The 15,148-nt window shown below is 34.8% G+C and overlaps 1 protein-coding gene across 8 annotated transcripts in view; it reads right to left on the bottom strand.

Moving 5' to 3' along the window:
- The window catches only part of POLQ (DNA polymerase theta), a 123,954-nt gene that overhangs the window by 68,314 nt on the left and 40,492 nt on the right, over window positions 1-15,148 (bottom strand). For all 8 annotated transcript variants that reach the window (XR_012024597.1, XM_072812539.1, XM_072812538.1 and 5 more), the window contains 3 exons: window positions 12,998-13,191; window positions 11,781-11,905; window positions 9,860-10,103 (listed from right to left, as the gene is read on the bottom strand). Coding sequence is in view for 7 of the 8 variants with exons in the window: in XM_072812539.1 (XP_072668640.1) it covers window positions 9,860-10,103; window positions 11,781-11,905; window positions 12,998-13,191 (563 nt within the window). In the remaining variant the exon portion in view is untranslated. The remainder of the gene's footprint in view (window positions 1-9,859; window positions 10,104-11,780; window positions 11,906-12,997; window positions 13,192-15,148) is intronic.

Genomic DNA, 15,148 nt, shown 5'->3' with positions numbered 1-15,148 from the left:
ACCAGTCCCAAGATGCTACAAATTATTGCAAAGCATTGAAAACCAAAAACAGGGCAGCCCGGGTGGCTCAGCGGTCTAGTGCCGCCTTCAGCCCAGGGCCTGATCCTGGAGATCCGGGATCAAGTCCCACGTCAGGCTCCCTGCATGGAGCCTGCTTCTCCCTCTGCCTGTTTCTCTACCTCTCAGTCTCTCTGTTTCTCATGAATAAATAAATAAAATCTTAAAAAAAGAAAGAAAGAAAGAAAGAAAGAAAACAAAAAAACACCTCATAATTCTTTTTCATGAAACAAATCCATACCAAAACTTGAATATAGAGAATGCAAAAAATACAAAATGCAAGAAAACTATAACAATGCAAAAGTATACTATATTAGAAACTAGCAAATAGAATCTAAAATCTAACATCATGTGATAAAATAATATAAGATGACCAAATTTAATTTATTTTGGAACATACAATTGATTCGGTATTAGGAAATCTATTAAAATAATGCACTATGCAAATAGATGAAACAGGAGAGGAAAAACCCTATCAATATCTCCATAAATACTGAAAAATCCTTTGACAAAATTCAATACCCCATGATAAAAATATTCAAGGAAATTGCAATTAATGGACATTTTCTTAAAATGATAAAAAATACATACAAACCTATATATATATACACACACACACACACACACACATCATAGTCCCAAAGACAATATCCTACTAAAATAACACCAGAAGCATTTCCACTAAGATTACAAACAAAGCAAAAATGCCTACTGTCTATTACTACTATCCCTAATACTAAGACATATTAGAGATATCAGTTAATATAATTAAATAAGAGAAATCAATTAAAAGCATATGAATTCTTAAGGAAGAAATAAAATAGCTATTTGTGGATGATATGACAATATCCCTGGAAGATTCTAGAGAATCAATGATGAAAGTAATTCAAACAACAAAAGAATTCCAAAAACAGGATAAAAAATATACAAAAACAGCCTTCACATACTTAAATAATAACTACGTAGTAAAAGAAAGCCACCAATTAAAATAACAATAAAGATTATGTAGGAATAAGTTTTACTAGAAATGTATAAAACCTGTGTGAGCAAAACTTAAAACTTCTGAAAACCTGTATGAGGAAATCTTTTGAAAACTCTTGAAAATCATAAAGACTAGATCAAATTCAAGGTGCTACCTATCCTTCGATAGGTTGACAAAACAATATAAAGATGTCGATTCTAAGTTAAAGTTCAACCCAGGGCAGCGTAGGTGGCTCAGCTGGTTTAGCACCGCCTTCAGCAGGGCATGATCCTGGAAACCCAGAATCGAGTCCCATGTCAGGCTCTCTGCATGTAGCCTGCTTCTCCCTCTGCCTGTGTCTGTGCTTCTCTCTCTGTGTCTCTCATGAATAAATAAATCTTTAAAAAAAAAAAAAAAGTTCAATCCAATCCCATTAAAATATCAAGAAGTACTTTAACTTTCGTATGGGCAAATACACAAGAATAGCCAGAAAAATACTGAAAAACTGGGCAAGAAAGTGCCCTACTAGAGATTAAAACATATGTAAAGTCTTTATAATTAAAAGTAGGATACTTGCTTGTGAATTGACAAAAGAATAAATAGAATAGAAAGTCTAGAAAATAGACCTAATTATTCAGGGATATTTAGTATATGATAAAAATGGCATCCCAGATCACTAAGCCAAAGATAGACATTTTTATAAGTGGGAGACATTGGATAAAAGATAAAATTAGATGCAGACTTCACAGCATTCACAAAATTAAACTCTAAATGCATCAGGAATCCAAATGCAAATCTACAAATACTGGAACAAAACATGAATGAATTCCTTTTTAACCTCAGTACAGAGAAAGTTTTCTAACTATGATAATTCAAAAGCAAAAAACAAAAAACAAAAAGATTGATAAAAGAAATAGTAAAATTAAATTCTGTGTGGCAAAAACAATGCAATAAAAGTCAAAAGACAATTTATAAATTTTGAGAAAATATTTACAATATACATATAAAATAAACAGCTAAGTACTCTAACCAATTTTGAAAAGAAAAGATTCTTTAAAAGGAGAGGGAAAAGACCATGCCCACAGAAACGTAAGGAAAAGACATAACCAGATAATTCACAAAGATAAAAAAAAAAAAAAAAATCCTAAAACACATGAAAAGATATCTACCATCACTCAACAATTGGAGAATTGCACATTAAAACCAAATTGAGATACAATTTCTCATCCATCAGACTGGTAAAATGAAAACCTCTAACAAGAGATTGTGCTGGCAAGGCTGTGGGGTAATAGGTTAGTGAGAATGTAACCTGCAGAGCAATTTGTAATCTAATAAAGTGACATAAGCACTTAACTTTTGAAATCCCTTGTCCAGGAATTTACTCTGAAGAAGCATTACCAATAATATTAAAACACATATGCATAGGTAATTCATTGTGAATTGCTGTCAATGGCAAACTGAGACAATCAAAATGCTAACTAGGTTTTCTGGCTCTTAAGTACCAAGTACTAAAAGGAAACAGTAGCCAGGTACCAGATATCAGTTTCCGGTTCAGAAATTAACATTAATACAATGCTATACCCTTTTTTAACACATTTTTAAATTTAAATTCAATTTGCCAACATATAGTATAATACCCAGTGCTCATCCCATTAAGTGCTATATCTAAGCTACACACCTTATTCAAATTTCACCACTTGTTACACTTACATCCTTTTTCTAATCCAATCTAGAATAAGGTGGTGCATCTACTTGTCATGTCTCTTTATCTTCCTTTAATTAGAAACAGATCCTCAGTATTTGTTTTTCATGACTTTGATATTTTTGAAGAGTACTAGCCAACTGTTTTGTACAATGTCTCCCAATTTAAGTTTGTCTGATGTTTTCTTATAATTAAATTTATGTCAGACATTTTTAAAATGAATACTCGAGGAGTAATGCTGTACCTTTCTTACTGTGTCCCATGAGGAGGCATGTGATGTTGATTTGTCCTAATACTGAAATTAGTAATTTTGATCAATAAAGCTCTGGGCATTCAGAAGAGGCATAATCACAACAATAGTAGCTTTAGCAAAATACGTAAGTACAAACAGCAACTAAAACATAGAGACTCTAGACTTAGAACTTTGCCAAATGTTGGGGGAGCTGCTGGAACCCTTTTGTGGTGAGAGGGCCTGCAAGTGCCACAGTTTATGCTCCCCCCTCCACCTTGATAGCACAGACAGAAGCAGAGTCCAGCACTACTTGTCTACCACCTTAATGAGCCCCAGACCCCTAGCCCACACCAGTGGACTAGCCCAGCCATTCTACCCAGATAGCACAAATGTGGGGCCCACCTGGACATCCCTGGTTATACTCACTATAGCTATAGCTGTTGCAGCAAAGTGGCACAGGAGCCAAGCATCCCAGACCCAGGCCCATACTACTTTGGCTCCAGACAGTTTGCTAATATTCCCTCAGCACAGAGTACTCCAAGAACTCCTGACCCACAGTCACCTTAGTTTCAGCCACCCTGTCTGGGGATTCCTTGTGTAGAGGTCCCCAGGACACCCAGCTTGCATCCACTTCAGCTTTAGCTGTCTCCTCAGAGAACCCTGCGGATGGAGAGCCCCTGCAAAGTCTTGGCTCATGCTCACTTCAGCTTCAGCTATCCTGCCAGGGTGCTTTCTGCATGGAGAGCCCAAGGACCGCCCTAGCCTGCAACAACTTCAGCTGGAGCTGTCCTGGCATACCTCCCTTTCCAGAGAGAACCTTGGGACCACCTGGCCCAAGCCCACTTCAACTCCAGTCATGCTACCAGGGCAGCCCCAACAAGGAGTGCCTGGGACTCCATGCCCATGGCAGCCACAGTTCCAGCCAGCCAGCCAAAGTTATCAGGCACACACAGGCTACACAGGAGATGACCATACATAATACCTTTCCTTCCCTCAAGTTTAGAAGTAGCTGTTCTACTCAATTCAAAGGAACAAACTCAGATAATCAAGCAAAATGGAAAGACAGGAATATGCTCCAAACACAAGAAAAAGACAAAATCTTAGAAAAAGAACTAAATGAGACAGAGAAAAGCAATATGCCTGACAAAGAGTTTAAAGTAATAATCTTAAAGATGCTCACTGGACTGCAAACAAGCATGGAAGAACTCATGAAAACTTCAACAAAGAGATGTGAAATTGAAGAAAGAACCAATTAAAGTTACAGATACAGTAAGAGATATGAAAAATACACTAGAGGGAATCAACAACAGATTAGGGGATGAGAAGAGATGATCAGCAATCTAGAAGACAAGGCAATGGAAAGCACCTAAGCTGAACAGCAAATTGAAAAAAAAAAATTTAATGAGGATAGATAAATAATCTCTAGGATGACATCAAATGAACAAACATTCGCCTTATGGGGGTCCTGGAAAAGAAGAGAGAAAGAAAAGGGAAGAAAATTTATTTTAAGAAATCAGAGCTAAAAACTTCCTTAACCTGGGGGAAGAAAACAGATATCTAGGTTCAGGAAGGATACAGAATTCCAAACAAGATGAACCCAAGGAGTTCCACATAATGACATATATAATTAAAACATCAAAGGTTAAAGATAAAAAATTTTAAAAAGAGCAAGGAGCAGCAAAAGGTTACATACCAAGGAAACCACTTAAGGCTATCAGCAGATTTTTCAGCAGAAATGTTGCAGGCCAGAATAAAATGGTATGATACATTCAAAGAGCTGAAAGGGAAAAAAAAACTACAACCAAGAACACTCTCTGTGGCAAGGTTGCCATTCACAACCAAAGGAGAGATAGTTTCCCAGAAAAATAAAAGTTAAAAGAGTTCATCATTCCTAAGTTAGTCTTACTGACATGTTAAAGGGACCTCTTTAAGTGAAAAAAAAAAAGGCCACAAACAGAAGTAAGAAATTATGAATAAAAAGATATAAAATATAACATACATAAAATGTGGGGGGAAAGGAGTGAAAAAAAATTTCTTTTAGAATGTGTTCAAACTTAAGTGACCATTGACTTAATACAGACTGCTATATATTTAAAATATTATATATAAAACTCATTATAAAAACAAACCCAAAATCTGTAATAGGTACACAAAAAGTAAAGACAATCAACTTAATACAACAGAAAGTCATCAAAGGAAAGAGAACAAAGAAGAAAGAAACAAAGAACTACAACAACAAATAGAAAACAATTAACAAAAGGCCAAGAAGTACATATCTATCAATAATTACTTGAAATGTACAAGTAGGTCTAATGCTCCCATCAAAAGACATAGAGTGGTAGTATAGATTTAAAAAAGTAAGATCCAGGGGAAGCCTGGGTAACTTAGTTAAGCATCTGCCTTCAGCTCAGGTAATGATTCTGAGGTCCTGGGATTGAGCCCCATGTCAGGCTCCTTGCTTGATGAGGAGTCGGCTTGTCCCTCGCCCTCTTCCCCCTCCAACCATTCAGGTTCTCTCTCTCTCTCAAATAAATAAAATCTTTAAAACAAAAATAAAACAAGACCCAGGGGGCACTTAGGTGGCTCAGTCAGTTAGGCACCCGACTCTTGATCTCAGCTCAGGTCTTGATCTCAGGGTCCTGAGTTCAAGTCCTAAACTGGACTCCACGCTGGGTATGAAGCCTACTTAAAACAAAACAAGTCCCATTTGTATGCTGCCTACAAAAGGCTCACTTCAGACCTAAAAACAGAAACTGAAAGGATGGAAAAGGATATTCCATGCAAATAAAAGTGAAGAAAAAAAAAGAAAAAGCCAGGGTAGTAATACTTATATCAAACAAAATACTTTAAACAAAGACTATAATAAGAAACAAAGAAGGGCATTATATGATGATAACATGATTAATCCAATAAGAGGATGTAACATTTGTAAATATCTATGCACCCAATATTAGAACATCTGAATTATACAAAGCAAATATTAACAAACATATATAGAGAAATTAATAGTAATACAATAATAGTAGATGGGTATAACACTCTACTTACATCAATGGATAGATCAGCCTGACAGAAAAAAAAAACAAAAAACAAGGAAACAGTGGCTTTGAATGACAAATTAGACCCGATGTACTTAACGGATACATGCAGAACATTCCATCCACAAACAACAGAATACACATTCAGTTCAAGTGCCCATGGAACATTCTTCAGGATAGATCACACATTAGACCATAAAACAAATCCCAGTAAATTTAAGATTAAAATCATATCAAGCATCTCTTCTAACCACAACAGTTTATCAATCGCAAGAAAAAAACTGAAACAAAACAAAAACACGTGGAGGCTAAACAACATGCTACTAAACATCCAATGGGCCAGTGAAGAAATCAGAGGAAATCAAAAGATACATGAAGACAAATGAAAACGAAGAGATAACAAACCAAAAATCTTTGGAATTCAATGAAAACAATTCTGAGAGAGAAATTCATAGTGATATAGGCCAACCTCAAGAAACAATAAAAATCTCAAATAAACAATCTAACCTTATACCAAAGGACATAGAAAAAGGAGAACAAAGGCCAAGGTTTGTAGAAGGAAGGAAATTAACATCAGAGAGGAAATAAATGAAATAGATTTAAAAAGCAATAGAAAAGATCAAGGAAACCAAGAGCTGGTTGTTTGAAAAAAATAAAATTGATAAAACTTTAGACAAACTCATCAAGAAAAAAAAAGAAGACACAAAATCAGAAATGAAAGAGAAATGAGTAACACCAAACAAATACAAAGAATTAGACATAAAATTATATGTTAACAAATTGGGCAACTTAGATGAAATAGATAATTCCTAGAAACATACAATCTTCCCAAACTGAATCAGAAAGAAACAGAGCAGCTGAAGATACAAATTACTAATAATGAAATTGAATTGGTAATCAAAGAAAACTCCCAACAAACAAAAGTCCCAACCAAATGGCTTCACAGAGGAGTTCTACCAAACATTTAAAAAAGTTCATACCTATTCTCAAACTATTCCAAAAAATAGAAGAGAAAGGAAAACTTTGAAATATAGTGTACAAAGCCAGCATTACCCTGATACCAAAACCAAAGGTACTACAAAAAAAAAGAGAATTATAAGCCAATGCTCCTGATAAATACATGTAAAAACCCTCAACAAAGTATCAGCAAACAACATTCAACAATACATTAAAAGAATCATCCACCATGACTGAATGGGATTTACTATAGGGATGCAAGATTAATTCAATATTCACAAATCAATCAACACAATACACCAAATAATAAAACAAAGGACAAATATTATATGATCATCTCAACAGACACAGAAGAAGCATTTGACAAAATTCAATATACATGATAAAAACTCTCAATAAAGTGAGTTTAGAGAGAATATATCTCAACATAATAAAGGCCATATGTGAAAAATCCACAGCTAACATCATACTCAATGGTAAAAAAACAGAGCTTTTCCCCTAACATGAGGAACAAGACAAAAATGTCTACTCTCCCTACTTTTATTCAACATAGTACAGGAAGCCTAGCCACAGCAATCAGACCTAAAAAGAAATAAAGACATCTAAACTGTTAAGAAAGAAGTAAACTAGTATTATTTGTAGATGATATGATACTATACATAGAAAGCCCTAAAGATCCACCGAAAAGCTATTCGAATAAATAAATTCAGTAAAGTTGCAGATTACAAAATTAATACAGAAATATGTTGTGTTTCTATACTAATAACAACGTAATAGAAACAGAAATTAAGAAAACAATACCATTTATAATTGTACCAAAAAAACTTGTACTCTGAAAACTACAAAACACTGATAAAAGAAATTGAAGATGGCAAAAACAAATGGAAAGATATTACCATGCTCATGGATTGGAATAATTAATATTGATTAAAATGTCCATACTACCCAAGCAATCTACAGATTCAATGTAATCTCTATCAAAATATCAATAGCAGTTTTCACAAAACTATAACAAATACTACTAAAACTTGAACAGAACCACAAAACACCCGAAATAGCCAAAGCAATCTTGAGAAAGAAAAACAAAGCTGAAGGTACCACAATCCTGGATTTCAAGATAAACTACAAAGCTGTAGTAATCAAAATAGTATGATACTGGCACAAAAACAAGAAATATAGACCAATGAAACAAAATACAGAGCCCAGAAATAAACCCATGCTAATATGGTCAATTACTCTATGACAAAGGAGACAAGAATATGCAATGGGAAAAAGCCTCTTCAATAAATGATGTGAGGGAAACTGGACATCTATGTGCAAAAGTATTAAAATGAATCACTTCTTACACCATACAAAAATAAACTCAAAATGGATTACAGACCTAAGTGCGAGACCCAAAACCATAAAACTCCTAGAAGAAAATTTAGGCATTAATTTCTTTGACACTGGCCTTGGTTTTCCAGATATGTCTCCTCTCACAAGAGAAATGAAAGCAAAAATAAACTTTTGGGACTACATCAAAATAACCAGCTTTTACACAGTGGGTGATACACTCAACAAAACAAAATGGTAACCTATTTTGAATGGAGGAAGATATTCACGAATTATATACCCAATAACAGGCTAACAGTGAAAATACATAAAGAATTCATATGACTCAACACCCAAAAAACCCAAATAATCCGATTAAAAATGGACAGAGTACCTAAATAGATTATTTTTCTAAAAAAGACATATAGATGGCAAATAGACCATGAAAAGTTACTCAACATCATCAATCATCAAGGAAACCAAATCAAACCCACAATGAGATATCACCTTACACCTGTTAGAACACCTAGAATAAAAAAAGACAAGAAATAAAAAGTGTTGGTGAGAATATGGAGAAAAAGGAACCCTTGTGCACTGGTGGTGGGAATGTAATTTGGGACCAGCCACTGTGGAAAACAGCATGGGTGTTTTTTAAAAAATTAAAATAAAAATACCATACAATCCAGTAATTCTGCTACTGGGTATTGACCTAAAGAAAACAAAAACACTAATTTGGAAAGATATATGCACCTCTATGTTTATTGCAGCATTATGTACATCAGCCAAGATATGGGAGCAACCCAAGTGTTTATGGATAGATGAAGGGATATAGATGTGATATATATATATATATATATATATAACAAATATATATATGACAGAGGATAAATATGTATAGATCTATCTATCTATGATGGGATATTACTCAGCCATAAGAAAATATGATACCCTGCCATTTTTGACATGGAGAGACCAAGGGGGTATTATGCGAAGTAAAATAAGTCAGAATGAGGACAAATACCATACGATTTCACTTAAATGTGGAATCTAAAAAATAAAACAAATAAAAAGCAGAAATAGACCTTTAAATACAGAGAACACATTGATGGTTGTCAGAGGGGAAGGGTTGGAGGACAGGGTAGAGAAGTGAGACAGAAGCTTTCAGTTATTGAATGATGAAGTCATGAGGATAAAATGTAGAATACAGGGAATACAGTCAATGGTATTTAATAGCATTTTAAAGATAGTAGCTATAGTAGTGGTAAGTGGAGCATAACATATGGACTCTTCAAATTACAATACTGAAAAAAATAAAAAAATAAAAAAAATAAAAAAAAAACAAATTACCATACTGTAGAGCTGAAACTAATATATCATTGTGTACCACCTATAGTTCAATTTTTAAAATATCTATACATACATGCACAGGCACACATAAAATGACAATAATTTGAGGGGGCAGAAAGCAGCCTCATTTTCTTCTACTGACACCATGTATGTCATGATATTATCTAAGAAAATATATTTTAGTACATTTTCTATTATTTACAAATGGACATGATTTTTCATTTAATATCTACTAGTCAGGAGGACTTTCTTACCTTTTAAAGGGCACAGCATTTTTCAGAACAGCCTCCACCTCTGCAATATTTGCTCTGGCAAGATCTGCCACAGTAAGAAAGCCAGAAGCATAGAGGAACCTGGCTCGCTGTGCATTAAGTAAGGATACCCGGACCAGGTCACACAGCTCCCTCTGGATGCCAAATGTAAGACGCTTCTGAAATTGAGAAAGTAGTAGTTCCATGTTGTGCCAGCCCAGACGGTTGGAAAATACGGTAATCATCCCTAGAATAATCATAGAATATTTACTGAATTAAAAATTCTTTATAGATAATTCTCTATCTCTTTAGGCTTACTTTTGTTTTGCTATGTGTTTTTGTTTATTTTACCTGAAGAACTGTAAAGTTTAAGAGGCACAAAGTATAAGTTAACAGAATAGTAGACACATTATAAGGGCCTAGCTAATTGGTCAGTAAATGGGCTAAATATATTAAACATCATCTCATTTATTCTTTTTTTTTTTTTAATTTTTATTTATTTATGATAGTCACACACAGAGAGAGAGGCAGAGACATAGGCAGAGGGAGAAGCAGGCTCCATGCAGGGAGCCCGACGTGGGATTCGATCCCGGGTCTCCAGGATCGTGCCCTGGGCCAAAGGCAGGCGCTAAACCGCTGCGCCACCCAGGGAGCCCCATCGCATTTATTCTTAATCATGAACTTGATATTTGAAAAAACTGAGGCAGAGTATGTTAGCACAAAACATACAAAAAGCCCTCACTCTCCTTCATTCCTCTCTCTCATTCTCTCTTCCTTTCTTTCTTTTTTTTTTAAGGAAGAGAGAACTCAAAAGAAACAGATGAGGGACTCTTCAACTACAGAAAAATAAGAGAGCTAACTCACATATTCAAGTGCTGAGAGAAGTACAAAAAGTGAAGCTCCCGTTGATATTTTAAGGAAAGGTTGCCCAGCTCAATAGTTCTTCCCTCATGAAATAAGTCAGAAGAGCCAATGCCAAGGTATTAAGAAAAATCACTTCTCATTATATTAACCATACAGGCAATTTGAGATCTCTCATGCCAATGAGTTGAAGAGTTTGTCCCTTCTTACAACCCTCTCCTCCCACCTGTCACTCAATATGCTCACATATGCATATACCTTCACAGTGAAATCTCTTACAAATATAAATATATACACTCTCCATCCAGCAGCCCAGGGTTTCCTTCCTAAAGGTTTATAAGGATTTCTTGGTAAAATCAGACCCAGAACTTCTCTGTTTTCCTAGCTTAGAGATAGGAGTTTAATTTTATTAAGCGACCAGTGCTTCCCTAGAGAAGAGAATTTTAAAGAACCCAATAGAAATAGTGCCCCTTTTGCCATCCTCCTACTAAATAACAAATATTAATCAGTAACTTGATGAAAAAAGGGAAACCGTTGACAACTTTGTGTCTATTTCTTCTTCTAAGAGGGAAAACGAGGGGAAAAAAAAAAAACAGAAAGGAGGATGATCAGCAGCTGCTAAGCCATAGAGGAGGACTAAGGTCCAGACACTCAGTTAGCTGCCAATCCTCTGGAGCAGAGTAACTGAAATCAGAGAAGCTATAGCTTTAGGTGTTCTGATAATGACAAAGACTACACACAATGATGGCTTCCCAAGATTCTCTCACTTTTAAGGAAGCCTAAAATAAAATGGAATTTGAAAAAAATGTAATCTTAATTTTTTTTTTTTTTTAATTTATGATAGTCACACAGAGAGAGAGAGTGAGAGGCAGAGACACAGGCAGAGGGAGAAGCAGGCTCCATGCACCGGGAGCCCCACGTGGGATTCGATCCTGGGTCTCCAGGATCGCGCCTTGGGCCAAAGGCAGGCGCCAAACCGCTGCGCCACCCAGGGATCCCTGTAATCTTAATTTGACCTCAAACCAGAGTTTCAAATAAATGTGGAAACCCTTGTTTAACTGACCTGCATAAACAGCAGCTGACTGTTGTAAAGATTGAATCTGTCCACGACTGCATCCATATTTCTGATTAATCTCCTTTAAGGGAACTTCACTGATTAAATCTAATAGCACAAGACTGGTAAAAAACCTGGAAAGTAAATCACCATAAGTATAGTAAGAGATATCTACAATAAAGATATAACATATTCTGAAAAACAAGAAAGAAGAAAAATGTAAGAGAGGAATTATACACTCTTGAGAAGATTCCTAATAGGATATAAGATTAGTGGACAAAGACTGAGCTCAATATTTATCAAATAAATTCTGACATACATTAGTACCACAGCATAGCAAGAAACTAATATCTATATAACAAAAAGATCTCCATATTTCAATACTGCTAACTAACCTCAAGAAATAAGACTTGGTTCAAGAAATAGAATGGCACAAAAATTTAAAAGAACATTTGATACACAGTTATATGATCACCTATTCATGTATCAAAACAAAGAATTTGAAAATAAAAATCAATTTTGACTTGCTAGCATCACAAATAATCCAAGTATATAAATACTTACAAAGTTACACTTATGTTGTAAATAATTTATTAGAGATTAGCATTAAGAAAAATAATTTTATTATATTTTAAAGAAGAAAAATGATTCAATTTCCCCATCTAAACCTTTTAATTGGCTCTTCCCTGGTCATAATCAATCATTTTAATAATGATAGATTGCATACCCTCAAATGAAGCTACACTAAGTTGGCAGCTAGAATTCACATCTTTCAGTAAAGGAAATAAATGTTCTACTTTATAATGGCTCCTAAACAAGTAGCAAGGGAGAAATGGAAATATTAATAAATTCAGTAAATACAAGAAAGTGACAAGTTACCATACTCAGTCAAAACTTTGATTTAAAAAAAAAAAAACAAAAAAACTTTGATTTTATTTATTTATTTTTTAAAATAAAATCTTATTTATTTGAGTACAAGCTTAGGAGAGAGGCACAGGGAAAGGGAGAAGCAGACTCCTTTTGAGCGGGCAGCCCAATATACGGGACTCAATTCCAGGGCTCTGGGATCATGACCTCAGCCAAAAACAGATGCTTAACCAACTGAACCACCAAGGAGCCCCTAAAACTTTGATTTTAATGATAACAAAAATGACTATAATAAACTGAACTACTATATATTCAAAACTGTGTTAAATACCATATAGTTCAGGCTCCTTGATATTTACCTCTTATGGATGGCCATCTGGCGATGCTGTCTCTCAGTTCTCGCTACTACTTTTCCTTTCACACAGCGAGCCAAGAACCCTTCTTCAACTCCCACTAGCTCTGCCACTCGTTTCATAGAAGTTGGCAGTTTCTCCCATAAACAGAAAAATCGATACCAATCAATAGTAGCCCAATCCTCAAACATAGGTGTAACCTAAAGGGAAAAAGTATTATTCATTAGCTAAACTATTACATTACAAAAGGAACAAAACTACAAATGTAAACTTTATATTGAAAACAAAGGCATTTGGAAAAATTTCTAAATGTGATAACACTTCATTTATATGGAAATTTCATTTATTCACAAACAACTCATAACCAAAAGAAAAGAGATAATTGAGGATACAAACTGGATATTACAGATTCCAAGAATTTTGATCACATACACTTTTATTTTTTCAAAGATTTTATTTATTTGGCAGAGAGAGAAAGAAAGCACAAGCAGGGGGGAACAGCAGAGGGAGAGGGAGAAGGAAGATTCCCCACTGAGTCCAACCTGGGGCTTGATCCCAGGATGCTGGGATTATGACCTAAGCCAAAGATAGACACTTAACGACTGAGTCACCCAAGCGCCCCTACAGACACTTTCAATCTCAACATTCTGATGCTAAGTACAATCCTAAGTATATTCTATGATTTCCAAGAAAGAATCAGGAGAAAAGAAAGAGAAGGGAAGGAAAGGAAAGGAAAGGAGGAATCAATATTCACAACTGCTATATTATCTAAAATATCCCAGGCTCAACAACAACAATAAAAACTATGAGACATGCAAACAGGAAAGTATGTCCCAAACAAAAGGGAAAAAGAATGTAAAAGAAATACCTTCAGCAGTTTCCAGATGTTGGGAATGTCAAAGACTTCAAAGTAGACAAACATGGTCAAAGCACAAAAGAAAATCATGCTAAATGAAGTAAAGTATGATGACAATGTCTCATCAAGTAGAGACTAAGAATAAAGAGAAAGAAATGAAAAAAAAAAGAGTGGAAACCCTGAAGGTAAAGAGTACAATAAAATAATTCACTATATAGAGCTCAACACTAGATGAAAGCTGACAGAAGAATTAGCAAACATGAAGATATATCAATAGAGGCTATGCAATCAGAGGGCAGAAAAAAAGGGAGGAGGAAAAATTAACAGAGCCTCAGAAAAACGTGGAAACTATTATGTGCAACAAAACATATCAAGAATACCAGAAGAAGATAGAAAATAACTGAAAATAACATTTGAAGAATGCTAAAAACTTGTCAAATTTGATGAAAAACATTAACTTGCACATGTGAGAGAGTAGGTGAACCCCAAATAGGATACACACAAAAAGATCAATACTCAGAGGCATCATACTCTAATTGTATAAAAACAAAAAAGAAATCTTGAAAGCCACAGCAGAAAAAAACATCGTATACAAGGAAAACCCAATAAGATTAAGAGCTGACTTCTTATCAAAAACAATTAAGTCTAGAAGGCAGTAAAATGACATATTCTAACTGCTTAAAGAAAAAAAACTCTGGCAACCAATATTACCTAAAGGAAACTATCTTTTTAAAATAAAGGCACAATGAAACATTCTCAGATAAACAAAAACTAAAAAAATTCTTTTCTAGCAGATTAGCTTTTTAAGAAATACTAAAGAAAATTTTTCAGTTGAAAAAAAGTGACTCTAAACAGTATTTTAATTCCAAACACACACACAAAAAAACCAGTGCCAATAAAAGTAATTATGTAGATACTTATAAAGACAGTATTATTGCATATTTCTCCCTCTTTCTTCTCTTGACTGATTTAAAAAGCAACTGTATAAAACATGTATATAACATATAAAAGTGCAACACATTTGACAATAATGGACGAAAGGTGACAGGTGGGAGTTGTGAACACAAATAAAAAAGGAAACTTCCCTTTCACAGAGAAGGGAAGCCCTGAGGGAGAAGAGCTCATGCACACACCACTCTTTAGAGCCTACATAACCAGCAGGAAGAAGGAAGAATTATTTCAACACAGGAGAGCACGTTTCACATAGGAATTTTATCTCCTTCCTTTAAAAAAAGGAAAACCCTTCCCTGCTCTAGCAACAACACACTAAAAACTATTGGCAGCCAATCAGAATCCACCAC

This window comes from Canis lupus, chromosome 35 (assembly GCF_048164855.1).
Source record: "Canis lupus baileyi chromosome 35, mCanLup2.hap1, whole genome shotgun sequence".
Lineage (NCBI taxonomy): Eukaryota > Metazoa > Chordata > Mammalia > Carnivora > Canidae > Canis > Canis lupus.
The sequence above is the reverse complement of the archived record's forward strand: the minus strand, read 5'-3'. Positions and strand labels throughout refer to the sequence as shown.